Here is a 20,742-nt window from a genome sequence, read left to right as displayed (position 1 = left end):
GAGTCTGGCTTTACACACTTTTCTGTGATCGTATGACTTGTGTCTCTTTCTGCTGCAAAAAAAGCAATTTTTGGTTTATTCCATTTCTTTAACAATGATTCGTTAACTTTACACTTAAAACCATTATTTTTGCGTTTGTTCTGTTAAAAAAAAAACCGGGATCATGATTGTTTTACTAATGATGGTGAGAGTTTGATGAATGAATAAACTTTCTGAAAAAACAACTCATTGGCCTGAGGAGTTCAACTCATAATATTGATCGAATCATCAGATATTTTGTCTTATTTCCTAAACACATTTCTTTTGGTTGGAAGAGAGATTCTTTTCCTAGAAAATTTTCATACTGACAGATTCGTGCCTAACGACACTCTGAGTTTAGTATTTTGCTACTATTTTCTCTCTACTTTTATGCTTCATTAAATCATGAGTTAGACATACAAAGGAAAAAATGCAATTTAACAAACACAAGAAAGTATATCCCACAAGCTTGAACTACGCTAGCCAAGATGAAGTGCACAACGTTAATAGAGCACCAGCCCGGATGACATGACTAAAGGCCCGGGGCCTCCGGAACGGCTGCTGAGAACTCAGCTGGTGAGAACCCAATGGGATCTCTGTGAAAGTCAATTAGTTTTATTTTTCACATTTGTAAAATTTATAGGATTAAAAAAAAACTCTTTCACTGTCTTTTCCTTGAAAACTATGAACCTGCCTACAGGCTACTCAAGGGGCCACAACTTGAACCATACTGACTTACGGGACAAAAGCAAGATGCTCCTGAACATGCCTGAAGAGCTGCCATCCCACTGACCGACTTTGTGGCACCATTTCTGTAGTCGAATTCATTTTTATTGACGCTAACCAACCTAAATTTGAGAATTTTTTTTTAATAATCTATCAAAGAGGATATAAAAACCACTTTACAAGTCCGATTCTGGCATGTTCTAAGAATTTCATCCTTCCTAGTACTGTGTTTATTTGTATTGTGTATATTTTATTTACTTATTTGCTATTTTAAGAGGAAAAGTTTGACAAAAAGGAAATGCTAATCTTTGAGATTACAAACGAGGAATAATGCATCAGTCAGGGTAGGGGGGTTACACTGCCGTAACAAACAAAGACTCCGAACATCTCAACGGCTTAATCCATCTCTAGAGAGCTATACATCCACAGGGGCCTCTGCCCCCCCTCACCCTTGTCCTCACTCTGAGACGCAGGTCGTCGGAGCAACCCCTGTCGGGACAGTGTCGCTCCTGCGGGAGACGGGAAGGAGAGCTGTGGGGGGAGGGCCTTTTGTCGGCAATGAAACGCTCCAGTCTGGAAACGACAGGCGTATCTTCCACACACAGTGCCTTAGCCAGAAATGGTCAGATCCCACTCGACCGCTAAGGGACCCGGAGGTGCAACCCTACTTGTGCCCAGACGGGGCAGAATGGAGACGTTTGGAGAACTGCACAGAATCCCACCTTGAACATTAAGGTGGGGTTGCTGCTCATTCTACAAGTGCTTATGGGGCACTTATGGGTCCAAAGGACAGTTCAGGTTGCCAAAGAGCCTTCAGCACTGACTTCAGGTTAATGGGGACGGAACAAATCAGGACACACGCAAAAGTCACGTCAGCATAATGAAACGTCATCAGAGCCGAAAAGCACAGAAGAACAGGAATCAGGAGGAATTCCGAAGAATGAGAGAATTGTTTTGATTTGAATGACTGGGGAATGCTTCATAGAGGAGGTTATCGGATGGCAGCCTTAATATAGGAAGTTTTTTTTTCTATTTTACTTATTGAGATTATGATAGTTTACAACGTTGTGAAATTTCAGTTGTACATTATTATTTTTCAGTCGTATTGTAGGTGCACCACTTCACCCTTTGTGCCCACTCCCTGCACCCCTTTCCCCTGGTAACCACTAACCTGTTCCCTTTGTCCACATGTTTAACTTCCACATATAAGTGGAGTCATACAGGGATTGTCTTTCTCTGTCTGGCTTATTTCACTTAACATAATACCCTCAAGGTCCATCCATGTTGTTGTGAACGGGATGATTTTATCCTTTTTTTATGGCTGAGTAGTATTCCACTGCAAAACAGGAAAATGTTTTAATATCCAAGGATGGACCAGGGAGACAGAAGGAAGGATTTCTGAGCAGAGGAACAGCACATCCAAGTCAGTGCATTTTAACACACCCACGTTATAATTGTGTTGTCAGTTTCACAGTGACAATGACATCTGGAAGCCCATTTCCTCGTCCTCCTCTGAGTTCCTAATACCCTGCGGCTGTCACATGGGGGTATTGGGGATACGGTGCAGTATCTAACTCTGAGGGCTGTTGTATTACCATGGTTGAGTGTGTGCACATGCTGAGTGCTAGTGAGCACTTGGCACTTCGTACTTTCAAGAGGTACTTCTTGAAAGCTAATACGTCTTTGCGATCAGACAGACTGCGAAGAGGATAATCTTAACTTTGACAAGAAGGCAACACACATGTCACATCTACTTTACACCTACATCTACTTTGTTGCCCCAATAAAGAAGCTGCACGGCCTCCATCTTGCATTCCTTGTGAAAGGCCTGTCTCCACTTGGTTTTTCTCGCACCCCAGATCTCCCTCCTTAGAGAAGTTCAGCTGGAAGTTGGTGGTTTCCTTAGTTTTCCTACACCTAGGCCCCCCCCCCCTTCATGTTGCTTGAGGCAAAGGGAGCTGTGGAGCTATAAGAGCAAACCAATAAAAACAACATCAATAGTGATAGCTGTTATCATTAAGACAATAGAGGTTATATGAAAATATCTGAGGCATTGCCTCTCTGGGCACACCAACGACTTGTGACATAATGCGATGGGCAAAGGCTTCTTTTAGTTGAGAAAGGGGAATGGAATGGGAACGTGACTGAGAGCAACCCAGAACTTTGAAAATAGGAAGGCGTACGAGGCCATGCCCCAGTCTGAAGCAGGAGCAAAGGAGTGACGTGGAAATTAATAACGGAAACCTTAACTAAATCGGAGTCAGAAAGCCTGTAGGAGGAGCTCTCACCCCATCCTACGTCATCACTTACTCCAAATAAGAAGAGACCTACGCTTGCAACTCCAACAGCAAGTGCAATTACTTTAATAAAGGAAGATTTCTCTCCCCACGCGGCAACAGCCCAGCCAATGAGAAGCATTGCCCACCCTAAACGGTTGCTTTCCTCCAATGGGCTTTCCTTTAGAACAGCCCCTCCCTACTCCCCCCTTTTCTCTACAAAAGCAGCTCCCCTCCTTTGTCTGCTCGATTTGTCTGTGGTTCAACATAGCATGCACACTCCGAATTGCAATTCTTTTGGCTCTTCCCAAATAAACTTGTTTTGAGAGTAAAATAACAGGCAAATTTGCTTTTTAAGTTGATGCTGTGGACACAGCTGTGGCAGTAGCTACTGCGTGCTGAATGTAGGAAGCTCTGACCACTGAGTCAATTCATGGTATCCAAGGCAAGAGCTAGTCAGAGCCAACGCATGACAGGTAAGGGGTCCATGGGTCTTTGGTATCAAGGGAACTTCAGGAGCTGTCAAGAACAGAGTGTGTGCCACGCCGGGATTGGGCCAGGCAAGGATGGGACACTCTGGATAGCCTGGCGCTCAGACCCAAGACCAGCGAGTTCGCCTCATGCTCAGAGCTGATGGAGCTCCTCTAGGTGGTGCCGCGGGGTGGGAGCCCTATGCCTAGATTCTACTGATGAATAAATGACAGACAATAGGATATAGTGGAGTATATGAGGAAGCCATTTGGGTTAAAACTAATTCCGCCTGACCTTGTTTTTCCAAGAGGGCCTGACGTGGCCTGTTGAGCATGCATTGTACATCTGTTTTAAACATTTACTGTGTCCCAAAGACAAGAATGATGCCCCTAAAGACAGGGACGTAGCCTCCCCCGTTATCGGCATTTCCTTAAGGATAAGCATCTCTTCCTGGAAACTAAAGATTAATTACCGACCTGCTGTGCCCGCTAAGCATCTCGTGACAGTAGTATAAGAGACATTCCTGTCATACGTGATGTATGCTCTTTGTTCCAAGATGGTATATAACCACTCTGTACACCCCACTTCTTTGGTGCCCTTCCTTGGAGAAGGAAATCCCCCAGTTAGTCCTCAGACCTGGCTTATAATAAACTCACCCCAATTTTGACTTACATATTATGGATTATTTGCTTCGACAACACTTTGCCCTCCTTGCCAATCTTGAAGATGCTCTGCAGAGGAGCCAGGACCCCCCACCAATTTCACCAATTTGCAGCCTGGAAATATTCATTAACGGGCAACTCAATTCAGCAAGCAACCTCCCCCCGGGAGATTTATGGAGCTGGCAGGCATTCCCCATTAAACTTGGTGAACAGCGGTGGCTCTCAAACTTCATTCCACGTTTCAAATACCTGGCAACTTTTACACATCCCCAAGCCAAAGCCACATTTCAGACCTACTAAATCATGATTTCTGGGGTAGGGCCCAGGTGTTATTAGGTTTTAAAACTCCTCTAGGTGATTCCATTGTGCAGCCAAATTGGAGTACAAGTAGATTACAGCCTCACTATGCAAAGTGTGGTCCGTGGACCAGTAGCAACAACATCACCTGGGAGCTTACTGGAAATGCAGGTTCCCAGGCCCCACCCAGCCCTACTGACCTTTATTCACTCATTAAAGCTTGGTAAGTGCCTGATGGGATGTCCTTTATGGGGCCTAATGGGGCCTGCTGATTGTGATTATCTCCATAAACGGAGAAGCTCCTGAATAAGGAAGGGCCTGCTGAGATCAAGATCAGAAGCTGTTGAAGAGGCCTAAAGAAATGGAAAGTTTCTGGTTGGTGGTTGCATCTGCACAGAGTAATTTTCACACTGCCTCAGACCTTCCAGAGACCTACAAGTTGGAGGGTTTTTGTTTCCATTGCAAGCTCGATATGGGACCAGACAGCTGAGTGCTTTGTGCTCATCATTAACTTAGTCCTCAGGGCCACCCACGCAGCACGTTACTTCCCACTTTGCAGCAGCACAGCGAGGTTAGGAACCTGCCCACGGTCACCTAGCTATTCAGTGGTAGAGGAAGGACTTTATCTTGTTTATAGTTATTGAGTTGTTTTCCCTGTGTTACCAAAAGTCAGCTTTCTATTGTAGCTAGTGCCAGAAGGAGTATGGCCCGAGGGCATCAGGCAGAGACTGTGCCCAAGGACACCGACTGGGGCTGCTCGATCGGCCACTTCATAGCCGGGCCCTGGTGAGGAGGCGAGCGGAGAGGGGGAGATGGATGAGGAAGTTGTTTTTCGTCACTTCACTCCTATTCTGAGCCAAGGAGGGCCTCACCGCTGCTCCTTCCCTTTCGCCTTACCCCGCCGGGAGCATCCTCAGCCCAGTGACGGGGACCAGATGGGATGACTTCCTTGGAACACCCCAGGGCAGCTGCTGTCGCCCATCCCAGACCACGCCAAGCCTGGAAGGTGCCTCTGCGGTGGATAGCACAGGGAAGCAGCTGCAGGAGAACCAGGTCAAGCCCATCACACACGCTCCACACCCTGAAGAATAAGGACCACCACCTTCCAGCCAGGGGGTCAGAACTGAAGCTTTATTTGAATATGTTTCGTTATATTCAGAACATCACCACTAACTAGAAACTTGTATGCAAGGGTGACTTTTATAACTGTCGAGTAGATAAAATATGATAATAGAGTTATAACAATAAATACACCTTAAATATAAATATACACATTGATATCCCACACGTATAAAAGTCATGCTCTGTAAATACTCTATGCACACGTCTTTGTGGGGTGCTGGGTTCCAGGACGGGGCTTCAAGGGTTTACACGTGTCCCATTAGCTACGGATATTTCCAGACAGCTTATGTAGGAGCAACGCATTACAAATTTTGAAAAAAATTAAGTATCACAGAGCAATTATTTTTAATATTTATTACATTTTTTGTTCTATAAAGAATGAGCATTTCTTAAATATTACAAATGGTGAAACAAATATACTAGCTTACAGATATGTACAATGTACTACTTTATACTTCAAAAATGCAGGAATATAAATGATATATATAATATATATAATTTTAGATCTAATGAACAATTCAATATTGCTCTTGTGTTGGTCTTACTGTATTGCATGCATGCCCAGGGCACGCCCATGGCTTGTCACCAGATGGAGGAGGGACTGGCGGGACAGACGGAGCTCATGGAGCCCCATGCTCATCCCCAGAGAGCCATCATCAAAGCAATATTTTGAGTCTTGTGACTTACTGTGGCTGGGTCCAGAACTGCGCCCATATGCAAGGTGGGACATGTCCTCAAGAACCACAACTACATATTCAGGGATGGGGTCACATGGATACTCAAAACACGGATTCGGGGGAGGTAACTCCTCAAGCCCTGAGACGACTGGGGAGCTCCTACAAGCTGATGTTGACATAATCATCAATACCCTCAGTACAGTTCATAGAAAATGACAGCAGAACAAAGACCCAGGATTGGTGTGTCAAGAGCCTTCTGACAAACTCGGCAAGAAACAAAGGAACAGAATCTGTCCTGAATGAGATCCGACCTTCAATAGCTACAAGCTTCTCATGTGGACGAAGTTCTAAACACTTAAAATCACAGACAGGACTTGAGCGGGCTGCAAGAAGCCTGACTTGTGCCAGTAGGACTGGTCAGCAGAGAGACTCCTCTTAGGAGCCCTACGGACAGTACAGCCCACAGCAGGCGTCACATCTTACTACTAGCAAAGAACTCACCCCAAACCTCGAAACCCCACTTTGGCCATGAAGTCCTGTTTCTTCTTTCACTTAACCCACGTCCAAATTACAAATCATAAAATCTCTCTGCGAATAGAAATAGAAAAAAAATAGAGACAAGTTGAAAGACAAATGTTCTAGAAAATTTGCCAATTAGATCTTGTTGTGAAGGCTGTGGAACAGCCACTTGGAACAAAGGAGCTTGCTGGAGGGTGGGTCCCTTAGGGCTCGAGACGGCTTCAGGTCTGGCCCAGGCGTTCTGGGCTCCCTCTCGCTGTGCCCAGGCCACCTGCACACCCTTCCTTCTCAGGTTTAGTTCTAGGAGGCCAAGGTGGTGGGAGACGGTGGGGCTGTTGGTTCTCCAAGGTGCCTCCCACACGCTAAATACATCACCAGGGCAAGTTACTACTAGAGCTGAGAGGATGAGACAAAAGCAAGGAAATTTCACCAGAAACGGTTAATCTACGATATGTTGAGAGTATGGAGCTGGGCAGCAAAGACACAGGAGGTGCAGGAGAGAGGAGAAGACCCAAACGGGAGTGTGGTGTGCAAACGTCCCCAACTTGACAACTCTGCCCAGGCTGGCACCGCTGCCCAGCAGCCAGGAAGGTCCCCTGTGCCAGCCCGGGGGGCGGCACTGCAGCATCCTCCGCCTGCCAGGCAGGCGACAGCAAGGATCGCAGAAAGGCGGATTCCGGAGTCAGAGCCAGCATGGGCCACGCCGACTGGAACAAACAGGAGAGTCACAGGCTCCGTCAGTGGGACTTTTCGGGAAGCGATGGCAGAGCAATTAAGCCGATGCCTGTCTCCAGCCACCGTCCCGTCTCCATGCCAGCATGCAGGAACCAGCGGCGGCCGTAATTTGGTTTCAAGGATTAAGAACGCACGCAAGGTCATTAGGAGGAAAAGATAATTGTTTCCAGAGTGAACACTGCACTGAACAGCTCTTAAAAGACATTCATAATGGAACATTGATAATGGAGTCCAATATAAAATGTTGCATTTATAATGGAACATGCAAGTTAATCTAATATGGCCTGATCACATTTCCAGGAATATGCTCTGTCAGAGTCAGCTCATCAAAAACACCATGGACCACTTCTGTCTCAAAGTATTTCATTAAGGTGCAAAGTATGGCAGAGACAAGTTCATGTCACTTAGAAAAATGGATGTGCTTCTGGTCTTCAGATGGCCTTAGTTGGCTGTTACCCAACTGGATACAGATCGAGTTATTTAAAAGAAGAAAACCATCTTGGAGGGGAAAAGAAATTGTCTAAAAACAGCTACTTTAATTGCTTTTCTTTAAAATCTGAGGGCTGGAGGAAGTTATACCCCCTCATGGGTCAATGGGAGGAAACTTCACATTTCTAAAACTCTCGACGTATGACACAGGGAGCGTTATTGCGATGCTTTCGTCATGTCACAATATCCTCAGTCAAACACTGAAGAACTTCTGACAGGAGCACACTCTTCGCGAACTCATCACTGTACGTGGAAATACATACTCTAAAAGCTTAAAACGACGCCTGCTAACTAGGTCTGGCAGGTGAGGACACCCCTCAGGGTAGCAAGGCTCACGTCAGCTTGGAATAGACAGTGGACATCCGCTGGGGGAGGCGGTGCTCTTTTATTCTTAATTCAGTTAAAGAACCATAGAGTCGACCAACTTTGGCCTGGCCTTCTCACCTCCTCCCACCCCTCCCCTCCCCCAAGGATGTCAGTGGCTCTGACCCAGGGAAACACCTGGTCTGGGGGTGGGGCCTGCAGCTCCAGGTGAACATGCTCTCACATGCATGCAGACAACAGTTACTCCTCTCAGCACACGCTACTGCTGTGGGTACGAGCCCCACTGCCTTCTGATGGCAAACGAGGCCTTCAGAAGTTGCTGGCGCCTCTCTCGGCTCCCTGTGATGCCGATGCCAAGCATGTTGGTTTTCATTTTAACCGTCTGGGAGGTTCCCTGATTCTGGAGAGGGGGTGCTTATTGTTGGTGGTGTGAAATACCCTCTTAAGGACAATAGGGCACGTCTTGGTCAAAATGCAATATTTAACACGTGGGCATCTTACATGCTACCCTGACGACTGTGGGTGTCACGCGGGAGGGGGAAAGTGAGGCGACAGGGACAGGCGAGTGCTCCTCCCGCGGGAAGGGCCTTCACATGATCACACATTTGCCCTTGAGCTTTTCTTTCCTCTTCTGCTGCTTGCTCTTTTTCCCGTCGATCTGTAGGCTCACGGTCCTGCGCTTCTCCAGGTTGAGCAGCTCCTGGAAGAGCTCCTTCACGTTATGGTTGAGCTTGGCCGAGGTCTCCATGAAGGCGCACTTCCACTTGCGGGCCAGGGCCTCGGCCTCACTGCTCTCCACCTCGCGGCTCGGGCTCTCGTCACACTTGTTGCCCACCAGCATGATAGGGATGCTCTCCACGTCCCCTTTGATCTCGCAGATTTGTTCGTAGATGGGTTTGAGCTCCTCCAGGGACTGCCGGCTGGTGATAGAGTAGACCAGGATGAAGGCGTGCCCTTTGGAGATGGACAGCCGCTGCATGGCGGGGAACTGGTGGCTGCCCGTGGTGTCAGTGATCTGCAGCGTGCAGATGCTCTTGTCGCAGCTGATGACCTGCCGGTAGGTGTCTTCCACAGTCGGGATGTAGCTCTCCCGAAACGTGCCCTTCACAAACCTCAACACCAAGGAGCTCTTGCCGACGCCACCTGCCCCGAACACGGCCACCCGGTAATCATTGCTCTGTTCCGGCATGTTGCTTCACGGCTCCAACTATCAACCAGGAAGCACCTAGCAGAGGAACCAGATGTTTGAAAGAATTAGTAAAAAAGAAAAAAAACATCTGGGAAAGGATGGCTTTCCTCTGTTTTAACGGCACACACACATACAAAAAAAAGTTGAAATGATAAAGTTCACTTTCACCCTCCCAACATAACAACAATCAAATTTCACTTAAAAATTCTTTAATTCTAAATCCAATCATTATAGTCAATACTGGGTTTTCAATGGGGCAGTGGATCTACTCAGTGGCTAACCGGAACCATTCTGTTTCTCCTTACTGGACCACGACTCTGAGCATCTTCGCTCACACATCACCCTATGCCCAGGGGAAAGATGCCGAGGCAGCCCAAGGGAGGCAGAATCAAGGGAAGATGATGGGGAGATGGAAATTAACACCCCCCCAACACACACACACACACAGTCACAGCATATCTTTATTGTTTTAACTGAAGTACTGCCAACACCTAATATACTGGTCATAATAATATGTGATTTCTTTTATAAGTACCGAGAGGGAGAAGAGAGGAGGAGAACGCTATTAACATTTATTCAGTGTCTGCATTAACTCACGAAATCCTCACCACCTTGCAGAACTGGTGTCATTATTCCTGTGTCTCAATGAAGAAACTGGAGACAGAAGGAATCAGGGAACAACGTAATGTCCACCACTTCACACAGCAGTAAGGTGAGGCTGGGACACAAGCCCCAGGCTGGCTGCCACCTGGCCCGCCAGGACAGAGGGCTGCTCCCAGAGGCTTGCATGCCACTCAGGCCCTGGTGCGCATGGTCTCACGAAGCAGCAAGAGCTGACAGTAACTAGGAAACTTGGAGGGTCCTTTCACCCATCAAAGTTAAAACGATTATAGATTCTTTATTTTAAGAAGCATAGGAATCCTGTTACCAAGATAGTAGTTTAAATAACTATTAATGGTCATTACAATGGAGTATAATGGGGTCTCCTTTCATCAGAGACATCACACCCACCCCAAGGGGTGAGGGTACTTTCTTCACTATAGGTGATCAAATGTCTTTCATCCTGTTCCTTCTTTGCTAAGGAAGGACACAGAACACACAAAAAAGTGGAGAAATAAGCAACATCCAATTATTTTCATAACCAAAGTAGACAAATAATATGGTAAAGTGAAGCATGGGATCCATTTTCTCCAGGCAACCGTTGTGCTGACTCCCATTTTTCTAATCTTAGAGTGACCGAGGGAGGGTAATAAAGGCCCTGTACCACAAAGGCATCATCAGAGGCCAGTGACGATTATTAAGCATAATGAGCCATGGAAGGAAATGGGTGTGCAGTGAATATGTCTACTGGCAGACAGAACTTCAAGTCAAAGCCCAGGACAGCGACAGCCCACGTTCTGATTTCTCTCTGGGTTCACCAGGTACATGTGCCTCCAAACCGGCTCGATTAAATACTCAGCTATTCTTGTGTGTGCTTTGGAATCCCAAACCTACTGAGGAACTGAAGAGGCATCAATGCTAACAGAGAACATAGAAAGATGTCAGGAAGTTCATTAACAGCAATGACCGTGGGAAAGCCTGCCCGGGAGTTTGATCAGTCTATTAAATGCTCATGAGATCATGTGATCAGTTCAAGGGTGCAGCATCGTGATAGACCGTTCTACATTTATAAAATGCAATGGTACATGGAGTCTGGTTTGAAACTTATCCCTGCATCCCCAGAATGAGCCTCTCTTTGTGCTCGGAAGGCAGGGTCCTCACTCAGCCTTGCTTGTGTTACGTTATTTAGCTGCAGACTGGAGTGTGAGCCTCTAGCCGGAAGAGAACGTGTCTTAACAAGCTCTGTATCCCAAAGTCTCCAAAAAAGCTGTTGGTCTTCAGCTCACACTCTTTCCATGTTTAGTGAACATGTTGTCAGCCGTGCTAAGGTGTCTTCATCACCAAACTGGCCACCGAAAGATGGAGAGCAAGCGTTAAACATCAAAAAGGAGGAACACATAACTACTGTTATTCATTGGTCCAAGAAATAGCTATTGGGCTTCCTCTAAAGGACAGTTCTGGGTGAGGAGCCAGCAAACAACTGTGCAGAGGAGCGACCAGAGGCAGGGGCTCTGTTGTCGTGGAACCTAGGATCAAGTGGAGCGACAGACATGACAAGATAACTTCACAAATATTTAATCAATTACTTCACAGCAGTGCTGCAAAAGAGAGGTCTGCAGGAACTTGATCACTCCTGGGATCAGGAACAACTTCCCTAAGGAGGTGGTGTGGGAGCAGGAACCTGAAAGATGCACAGGAGACAGGCAGGTGGAAGAGCATAAAGTTCAGTGTGAAGGTATGGGATAGGCCTGGGGCAATGACTCCACACTGATCCTCAAGTCTCGAATGGTTTTCCCCAAACTGCGAACTATATTCTTCCACCTCAGAATCATTCATACTTTACAAGCATTTATAAACATCCTCTAGAGACTATGCAAAGTCAGTGCTTACCCAATAGAAGCTCCCACATTGGAGGACAGACACGCAGGGGAAAGGATGCATTACATCCCACCTGGTAAGTGCTGTGGTAACGCCATAAACCAGTCAGGAGAAGAACTGGTGGGGCATCTAGGTCCATCTGGGGCCTTCAGGAAAGATTTCACAGAGGGCTGGGATTGGCCAGATGGTGAAGTGATAGAAGGCATGTCAGTAAGAAGAAAGGACCACATGGAGAGGAACCAGGGCAGGAACAGAGCAAATTTTCAAGCTATGGTAGAAAGGTGGTGAGAACTGGCATCTGGGGGCAGAGCTGAGAGAGCAGTGAGTGGTGGCACCATTAATCAAGGTAAAAGGTAGAAGAGAGAAGTAGGTTTGGAGAAAAGGTGGTGGACAGTGAGGAGGACGGAGCTGTGATTGGGTCAGGTTTTTAAGACAAATAGGTGGAGATATCTAGTAAGTGACTGAGTTTCAGTTTGGAAGCTCAGCAGAGAGGTCTAGTCTAGTGATAAATATTTGGGTATCATCCATACATAAATAGCACTATGATAAATAAAAATCACCCATGGAGAAAGCATACAGCATGAGAAAAGACCAAACGTCAGAACTGATGTATACTAGCAAGAGAACTTGGCAAATTGCTTCAGCTTTCTGCACTTGAGTTGCTTGAGGTAGAAAATGGAGATGATGACACCACTTGCCCCACAGAGCTGCTGTGGGGTTTAGTGAGATGAAACAAGGGCAGGCACTTAGTATAGGTGCTATAGCAAAGTTCTCTGGATATTTTCAGACAGGACCAGGCAGAAAAGGGGGTCACAAAGGAGCATTAAAGACAGGGGGAAAACTGGAGAGAAAGTGACAAAATCCCAAGGGAGCAAAAAATGTCAAGAAGACATTGAGAAGATACAACTAAAGCAGTGCTTAGAGGGAAAGCATAGCTATAAACACTTATATTAAATGAGAACAGAGATCTCACATCAGAAACCTAATCTTCCACCTTAATAGGGAACAAGAGCAAACTAAGCCCAAAGGAAGAAAACTGAAGGAAAGATGAAATTACAGCAGAAATTACTAAAATTAAAAATAGAAAAACAATAGAGAAAAATCAATAAAACCAAAAGCTCTTTGGAAATATCAACAAAATTAACAAACTTTTATGCTAGACTAACCAAACAAAAAAGTGAGAAGACTCAAATTATTAAAATCAGGAATGAAAGCGGAGACATTACTACTGACCTTACAGAAATAAAAATGATTATAAGGGACTCCTATGACCAATTATATGCCAACAAGGTAGATAACCTAGATGAAATGGACAAACTACCAAAGCTGACTCAAGAAGAAATAAAAAATCTGAATAAACCTATGACAGGATAGTAACCAAAAACCTATCCACAAAAAAAGCCCAAGTCTAGTTGGCTTCACTGGTGAATTCCAGCAAACACTTAAAGAAGAATTAATACCAATCCTTCACAAGCTCTTCCAAAAAACTGAATAGAAGAGAACATTTCTCACTTTTTCTGAGACCAATATTACCCTGATATCAACACCAGACAGAGATATCACAAGAAAACTACAGACCAGCATCTCTTATAAATACAGATACAAAAGTTCTTAACAAAATACTAGGAAATTGAATCCATCAGTACGTAAACAGTATTATACATCATAACCAAGTGGGATTTATCCTGGGAAGGCAAAGTTGGTGTAACATCCAAAAATTAATATAACACAATATATCAATGAAATAAAAGACAACATGATCTCCGTAGATACAAAAAGAAAAAAAATGACAAAATTCAGCACCCGATCATGATAAAAAAAAATAATAAACTTAAACCAGCAATAAAAGGAAACTTCTTCAACCAGAAAAAGGGCACGTAATGAAAAACCTGCAGCCAACATAACACTTAACAGTGAAAGACTGAATGTTTTCTCCCTAAGATCAGGAAAAAGACAAGACTGTCCACTCTTGCAGCTTCTATTCAACATTTTACTGGAGGTTTTAATCAGGAGATTTAGGCAAGGGAATGATATAAAAGGCATCTACCTCTATAAAAGGAAAAGAAGAAATAAAACTATCTCCATTGCAGATGACACCACCTTGTAGATAGAATATCCTAAGGAATCCGCTAAAAAACTATTAGAACTAATAAACTAGCTCGGCAAGTTTTCAGAATACAACATCCATATAAAAAATCAGTTGTATCGTATCTCTACACACTTCCAGTGAACAATCTGAAAGTCAAATTAAGAAACCAATTCCATTTACAATATCATCAAAAAGATTAAGATACTTAGGAATAATTTAACAAAGAAGTACAAAACGTACACTCTGAAAAATCACAAAATATTGTTGAAATAAACTGAAGACATGAAAAAATGGAAAGACACCCATGTTTATGTATCAGAGGACTTAATATTGTTAAAATGGCAATATTCCCCAAGTCAACTACAGGCTCAATGCAATCCCAAGAAAAATACCAACTGACTACTTTACAAAAATTGACAAGCTGATCCCAAAATTTATACGAAAATTCACAAGGCCCAGAATAGTCAAAACAATGTTGAATTAAAAAAAGAACGAAGTTGGAGGACACATACTATCTGATTTCAAACTCACTACAAAGACATCATCACCAAGATAGTGTGGTACTGGACCAGGACAGACATAGATGAATGGAAAAATCCAGAGCCCAGAAGTAAACTCTCACATTTAGTCAATTTTTTGGACAAGGGTGCCAAGAAAATTCCATAGAGAAAGAAAAGTTATTTCAACAAATGATGCTGGGACAACTGGATATCCACACACAAAAGAATTAAGTTGAACCCCTCCCTTATATCATATACAAAAATTAACTCAAAATGGATCAAAGACCTAACAATAAAACCAAAAATTATCAAACTCTTAGAAGAAAATAACAGGCCTAAATTTTTATGACCTTCGATTTGGCAATAGTTTCTTAAATGTGATACCAAAAGCATGAGCAACAAGATTAAAATTGGAAAATCTGACTTCATCCAAATTAAATACTTTTGTGTATCAAAGGATACTATTAAGAAAGTAAAAAGACAACTCACAGAATGGGAAGAAATTTCTTCAAATCATACATCTGATAAGGAATTAATTCCAGAATATATAAGAAACTCTTACAATTCAACAACAAAACTAAAAAAAATGGGTGAAGGAGTTGAATATACAGTTCCCCAAAGAAGCTATACAAATGGCCACTAAGTACATGAAAAGACACTTAGTATTAGTAGTTATTAGGAAAATACAAATCAAAATCACAAGCAAACACCACTTCACACCCACTCAGATGGCTATAACAAAAAACAAACAAAATCCAGAAAATAACAAATGTTGGCAAGGATGTGGAAAAATGGAACCCTTGTGCATTGCTGGGCTAAATATGAAAGGGTGCAGCTGGTTTGGAGAACATGGTATCACTTCCTAAGGGGGTTAAACCTAGAATTACCATATGACCCAGCAATTTCCTCTCCAAAGTATATACTCATGAGAAATGAAAACATAGCCACACACAAAAATCATATATGAATGTTCCCAGAAACATTATTCACAATGGCCAAAAAGTAGAAACCACCCCAATGTCTGCCAACTAATGAATGAATAAGTAAAACGTGGTATAGCCATACAAGGAGATATTACTCAGCAATAAAAAGATATGAAGTACATATACGGGCTACAGTACAGATGAACCTCAAAAATATACGCTAAGTGAAAGAATTCAATGACAAAAGACCACACATATTGTATGATTCCATTTACATGAGATGTGCAGAACTGCAAATCTATAGGGACAGAAAGCACGTTTGTGGGTGCCTAGGGATGGAGTGGGGTGGGCATCGAGGAGAAATGGGAAGCGACTGGACTGGTAAAGTGCACGGGGTTTCCTTTGAGCAATGAAAATGTTCTACAACTGATTGTGGTGATGACTGCACAACCCAGTGAATATACTAAAAACTATTACATTGTATACTTTAATTGAGTGAATTACATCGCAATAAAACTGTTAACGTAAAAAAAGAGAGACACTGGGGGGAGTGGTAATCCACTGCATATGATGTCACTGTCTATGGATTCTGAAACTGCCTCACAGACAGAGGAACAAGTCCACAGACCCCAGTGTCAGGAACAATGGCCTAAAGGTAACAGGCTCAGCTTTGTTCCTTGCACAATATATGCAACATCCTGGTTGAAGCTGACAGTTGTGATGTACAAGGCAGCCTGGTGGGTGCTGGAAATGCATATCTTCTTGTGGGTGGTGGTTACAAAGGTGTGAACACTGCATTGTTGTAGGGGAGAAAGGAATATTCCTCTACCTTTCTAGGTCCTTCTAGCTGGGCTAAGAATTAAATTGACGTGAAAAACAATAACAGAAGAAAATCAAACAAATTTAATAACATGTATAGATGGGAGAAACCCAGGAAAATTGAGTAACTCCCCAAAATGGCCAAAGCTACCACCTTAAATAGCATCATCAGCTAAAAACAAAGGAGGATGCTGGGGGTAGTGATTCAAGACTTCAAAGGGGAAGAAGGCAGTTGACATGGAGATGGAAAAGCAAATGTTTGGTAAACAAATGTTTGCCATGCCTTGCAAAGACAATGATGCATGGGGAGGACTTTGATCAAATGGGCCTTGCTAGGTTCCCCCCTAACTACTACACCTAGTTCATATTATACTATAGTTGTCTATGGTGAGAGTTCCTCCCTGGGACAGGCCTTCCATCTTAATTCCTTTAGGCAGTTCAGGGGAAGGTCAAAGTTTCTTCCAGAGTCTTTTTTCTTAAAAATAATCAAGTCAAAGAGACACATTTTGGGGTGACAAATTCTGATCCCCCACACTGTTACTGTTATAAGGTGGCTGTCCAAATTATTCTGAATGAATTTACTCTTTTAAAATTGTCATGGAAATGAAATCTCAAATTTTACAAAAATCATAAAAAACTGGGAAATGCAATAGGATTTGTTCTCAGACCCCAATTAAAGGAATACTATTGTTAGAGATCAAGTATGATAGAAATAGAAAGTAAGGCTTTGATTTTGGGGAGTAGGAGATAGACAAACACTGGCAAAGTTTCCGCTGGGTGGTACGTGGGGGGACATGAAGAGAGTCGAAGTCGTTTTGCAGTGGATTTGAGAGTGAGAGGAATTGATAAGATGGCTGGAGAGACAAGAAGCGTAGATTTCTCTTTAAGGAAACCTGGGGATTAAGGAAGAAGGAAGGAACAATTGGTACAAAGGGGGGTGGTTTGAGGACAGGGAAGATCATGTGCACAGGTCTGGAGATGAACTCTGACGGAGCAAATCTGGGAGAAAGCAGGAGCCGCTGGCATCCACAAGGCGCATGGCAGGTTGGTCTCTGAGGAGACATAAGTGTCAGTGGAGGCACAGGAAGCCCCCGATGAGAGCTGCGCAGACCAACCCCAACCACTCTTGTGGTCTCAGCTTAAAAACTTTCCAACAAATGAAAAATGACACAATGCACGTACTTGATTAAAAAAAAATAAAGGAGATTATAAAACATTCTTTATCCACAGCCAGGCCCTTGCTTCAGCAGAATTAACCACTGTTAGAAAAGAGTAGAAACTCAACTGTGTTTCCCAGCGTGCGCCATTGCAATTTTAACCCATGTGCTACCTGCTTGCATAATAGATCCTAATGCCTTGACTTGTTGACTTTGAACCATATGCATGAAATTAGCACAACTACCTTCTTCCACTGCCTAATTTTTGTTATACTCTATTTTAAAGCACATACCAGTGTTGAACTTTTCCAGACATAATATTTACAGTTTGTTCTAAAATTTAAATTAAGTCTTCTGTGCTTTGTCCGCAGGTTGTTTCTAAACCCTATCAATAAACAGCATTAAAAGGATTTCGTAAAGATTTTTCACTGCAGACGCACACAGTAGGGCTGGACACACTGAGAAAGAAAGGCCATTTTCATCAAACTTGGCTGAATGAAGCGTAATTTCCTGTATCCGCAGCACTTGGGTCTTACCATTTTTCCCCTATTTTTTTTAGCTTGTTTTTTACCTAAGTAATGCTCAGTTGCCAATTTTTGTATTTCAGTTTATCACCTTCACTGGATCCATTTTACGTTTTGGTATAAACATGACTGATAAACTCTTTCGATGGTGCTAACATTTCTCGGTTCATGCCCTCTCACTTGACTGATACAGTTCTGCAGCCAAACGAAGTTCAAATTCTTTTTCCTTCAGATTTTAAGGATTATTTAATCTTTAACTTTATCATCCAGGGTTGCTGATGTGAATTCCAAAGCCAGTATGATTCTCCTTCCTTCCTAAGAAAGTTGGCCTTTCCCCTTCTCTTTGGTAGAGACCCCGAGAACTGCTTTTTAATTGTGGGAGTTGGGGCGGGGGGAAGGGTTAGAAACCTGATGTTTTCTGCAGCTTGAGGAAATTTTCTTCTATTTTTAAAATTACATCATCCCAGCCCCTGTACCTTTTCTCTCATTCTGGAACCTCTATTAGATGATGGACAGATTGTACCCAGTCTTGATTTCTCGAGAACCTTTTCCCTTATATTTTCAATCTCCGTCCTTGTACTCTGGTTTTTCCTTTTTCGCAGAAGCACTTTCTCATCTTAGGTCAGGTGACACCGCGCTGAATTTCAACAAGAGGCCAACTGAGGTTCCTTGCCACTGTGCTCTCTTATCCGAGATATCTCTGGTTCTCTTTCACATTGTCAGTTTTACCAAAAGCCTGCTGGTCTCTGGCTGTCCACTGACGGGTGAAAGAATCATGATGTTGGCTCGCGGAGGCAGCTAGAGTGGCTTTTCTTGATGGTGCACAGATCTGTCCACCAGCCATCCAGCCCCTGAGTAGGAAGGCTGTCTGGAACGACTTTAAAGACACCCTTCTTCTTTCCTGTTCTTCAACTTGCTTGGACTAGACTATCTCTGCAGGCCCTTGCACTTCCAAAAAAGCTTATAGACAGACAGACAAATGAGGGGAAAAAATCAAAAAAGGGAGTAAACTACCCATCTTAAAGTGTCATAAAATGTAAAAATGTGTTCTATAATATAGAATTCAGAATAAGACATTTCAAATACTGAAAATGAGGTTAGAGATACAATATTGTGACTCACAAGATATATATATTTGGTCATTCAGATGACCAAAATATACTTCTCATGTCTATTTGGTCTTTGTCCACGGTTCCTGGCTCACAGTTCCCCAAACCCTTGGAAATTTCCTGAGCTAGAAGAGCAATGGGAGCATCTTTTGTTATATTTGGTCTTTTTTTTTTAGCATTAGTGGGAAGTGCTCTGTGAGATTTAGACGGTCTTGAGGGGATGGGACTCAGGGCCTGTCCCCTCTGCAGCACTTTATTTTTTTTAAGGTTTGCTTTTTGGTGAGGAAGTTTGGCCCTGAGCTAACATCTGTTGCCAATCTTCCTCTTTTTCTTTTCTCCCCAAAGCCCCAGTACAGAGTTGTATACCCTGGCTGTAGGTCCTTCTAGTTCTTCTGTGTGGGACGCCAGCACAGCATGGCCTGATGAGCAGTGTGTAGGTCCACACCCAGGATCCAAACCAGCGAACCCTGGGCCACAGAAGCAGAGAGCACAAACTTAACCACTTGGCCGCGGGGCCAGCCCCATATTTGGTCTTTTGTCCTCAGTTCCTGAAAATGCTTCAGAGCCATAAAGGTGAAATGGGTGTCTGTCACTCATAACAAGCCCTTTCCACCACCATGTTATGTTTTGATTATGTTGTTATATTATGATTTATGCTAATGAGGTGACTTTTGGAAAGCACCTAAGGATGAGAGGGTGGTTACCGTGGGAAACAACCATGAATAGAGGGTTGGGATTTTCAGTCCCCACCAACCTCCTCAATGTCAAGGGAGGAGAGAGGGGCTGGAGGTTGAATGATTCACCAATGGCCAATGACTTAACCAACCACACCTATGTGATGAAGTCTACATAAAAACCCAAAAGGACAGGTTCACAGAGCTTCCAAGCTGGTGAACACATGGAGACTAGGGAGCTCAGAGAGGGCGTGGAAGCTCTGCACCCTTTCCCCATACCTTGCCCTACGCATCTCTTCATCTGGCTGTTCCTGAGCCATATTCTCTGACAACAAACCAGTAATCTAGTACATACCATGTTTCTCTCAGTTCTGTGAGGCACTCTAGCAAATTAATCAAACCCAAGGAGGGGCCCTGGGAACCTCTGATTCACAGCTGGTCAGCTGGAAGCACAGGTAACAACTGGGCTTGCCCCTGGCATCTGTAAAGGAGGGTAGTCTTGTGGGACTGAGTCTTACAGGCCTCAGCCTATGGGATCTGATGCCATCTCCAGGTAGTCAGGGTCAGAATTGGGTTGAAGTGTAGGACACCCAGCTGGCGTCGGAGAATTTTTGGACATGTGAGGGAACCCGCTCCGCATTGTAACTGTGTGCAGAATTATTAGAGGCTATCCCAGGCCTGGAGGCCTAGATTCTAGGGAAAATGGACTTTGATTTCCTGAGTCACAAAAATTGCCCAATCAAGTATCCTTTGGAAGAAACATTAGATTCATGCGAACAAGGTGAAAGAAACTCCTTGGGTAAAACCACATCTTTATCTGTAGACACCCTTTATCAAGCCCACTTCAAAAACAAATAGTTGAAACCAGAGGATAACCACTGATTGGAAGAATTCAGCTCGTTGAGAGCAAGCATTTAGAAAAGTCTGATAATTTAGTGCACTGTCCTGCCAAAATCACCCATCA

The 20,742-nt window shown here is 43.8% G+C and overlaps 1 protein-coding gene across 4 annotated transcripts in view; it reads right to left on the bottom strand.

The window, feature by feature from the left end:
- Window positions 1-5,560: 5,560 nt before the first annotated feature.
- Window positions 5,561-20,742, bottom strand: part of DIRAS2 (DIRAS family GTPase 2) — a 31,349-nt gene continuing 16,167 nt past the window's right edge. For all 4 annotated transcript variants that reach the window (XM_070248813.1, XM_023627559.2, XM_023627557.2 and 1 more), the window contains one exon: window positions 5,561-9,541. In XM_070248813.1, the coding sequence (XP_070104914.1) occupies window positions 8,906-9,505 (600 nt within the window). In that variant the 5' untranslated portion in view covers window positions 9,506-9,541 and the 3' untranslated portion in view covers window positions 5,561-8,905. The remainder of the gene's footprint in view (window positions 9,542-20,742) is intronic.

Source organism: Equus caballus, chromosome 23, assembly GCF_041296265.1.
Source record: "Equus caballus isolate H_3958 breed thoroughbred chromosome 23, TB-T2T, whole genome shotgun sequence".
NCBI lineage: Eukaryota > Metazoa > Chordata > Mammalia > Perissodactyla > Equidae > Equus > Equus caballus.
This window is presented reverse-complemented; position numbering and strand designations above follow the sequence as displayed.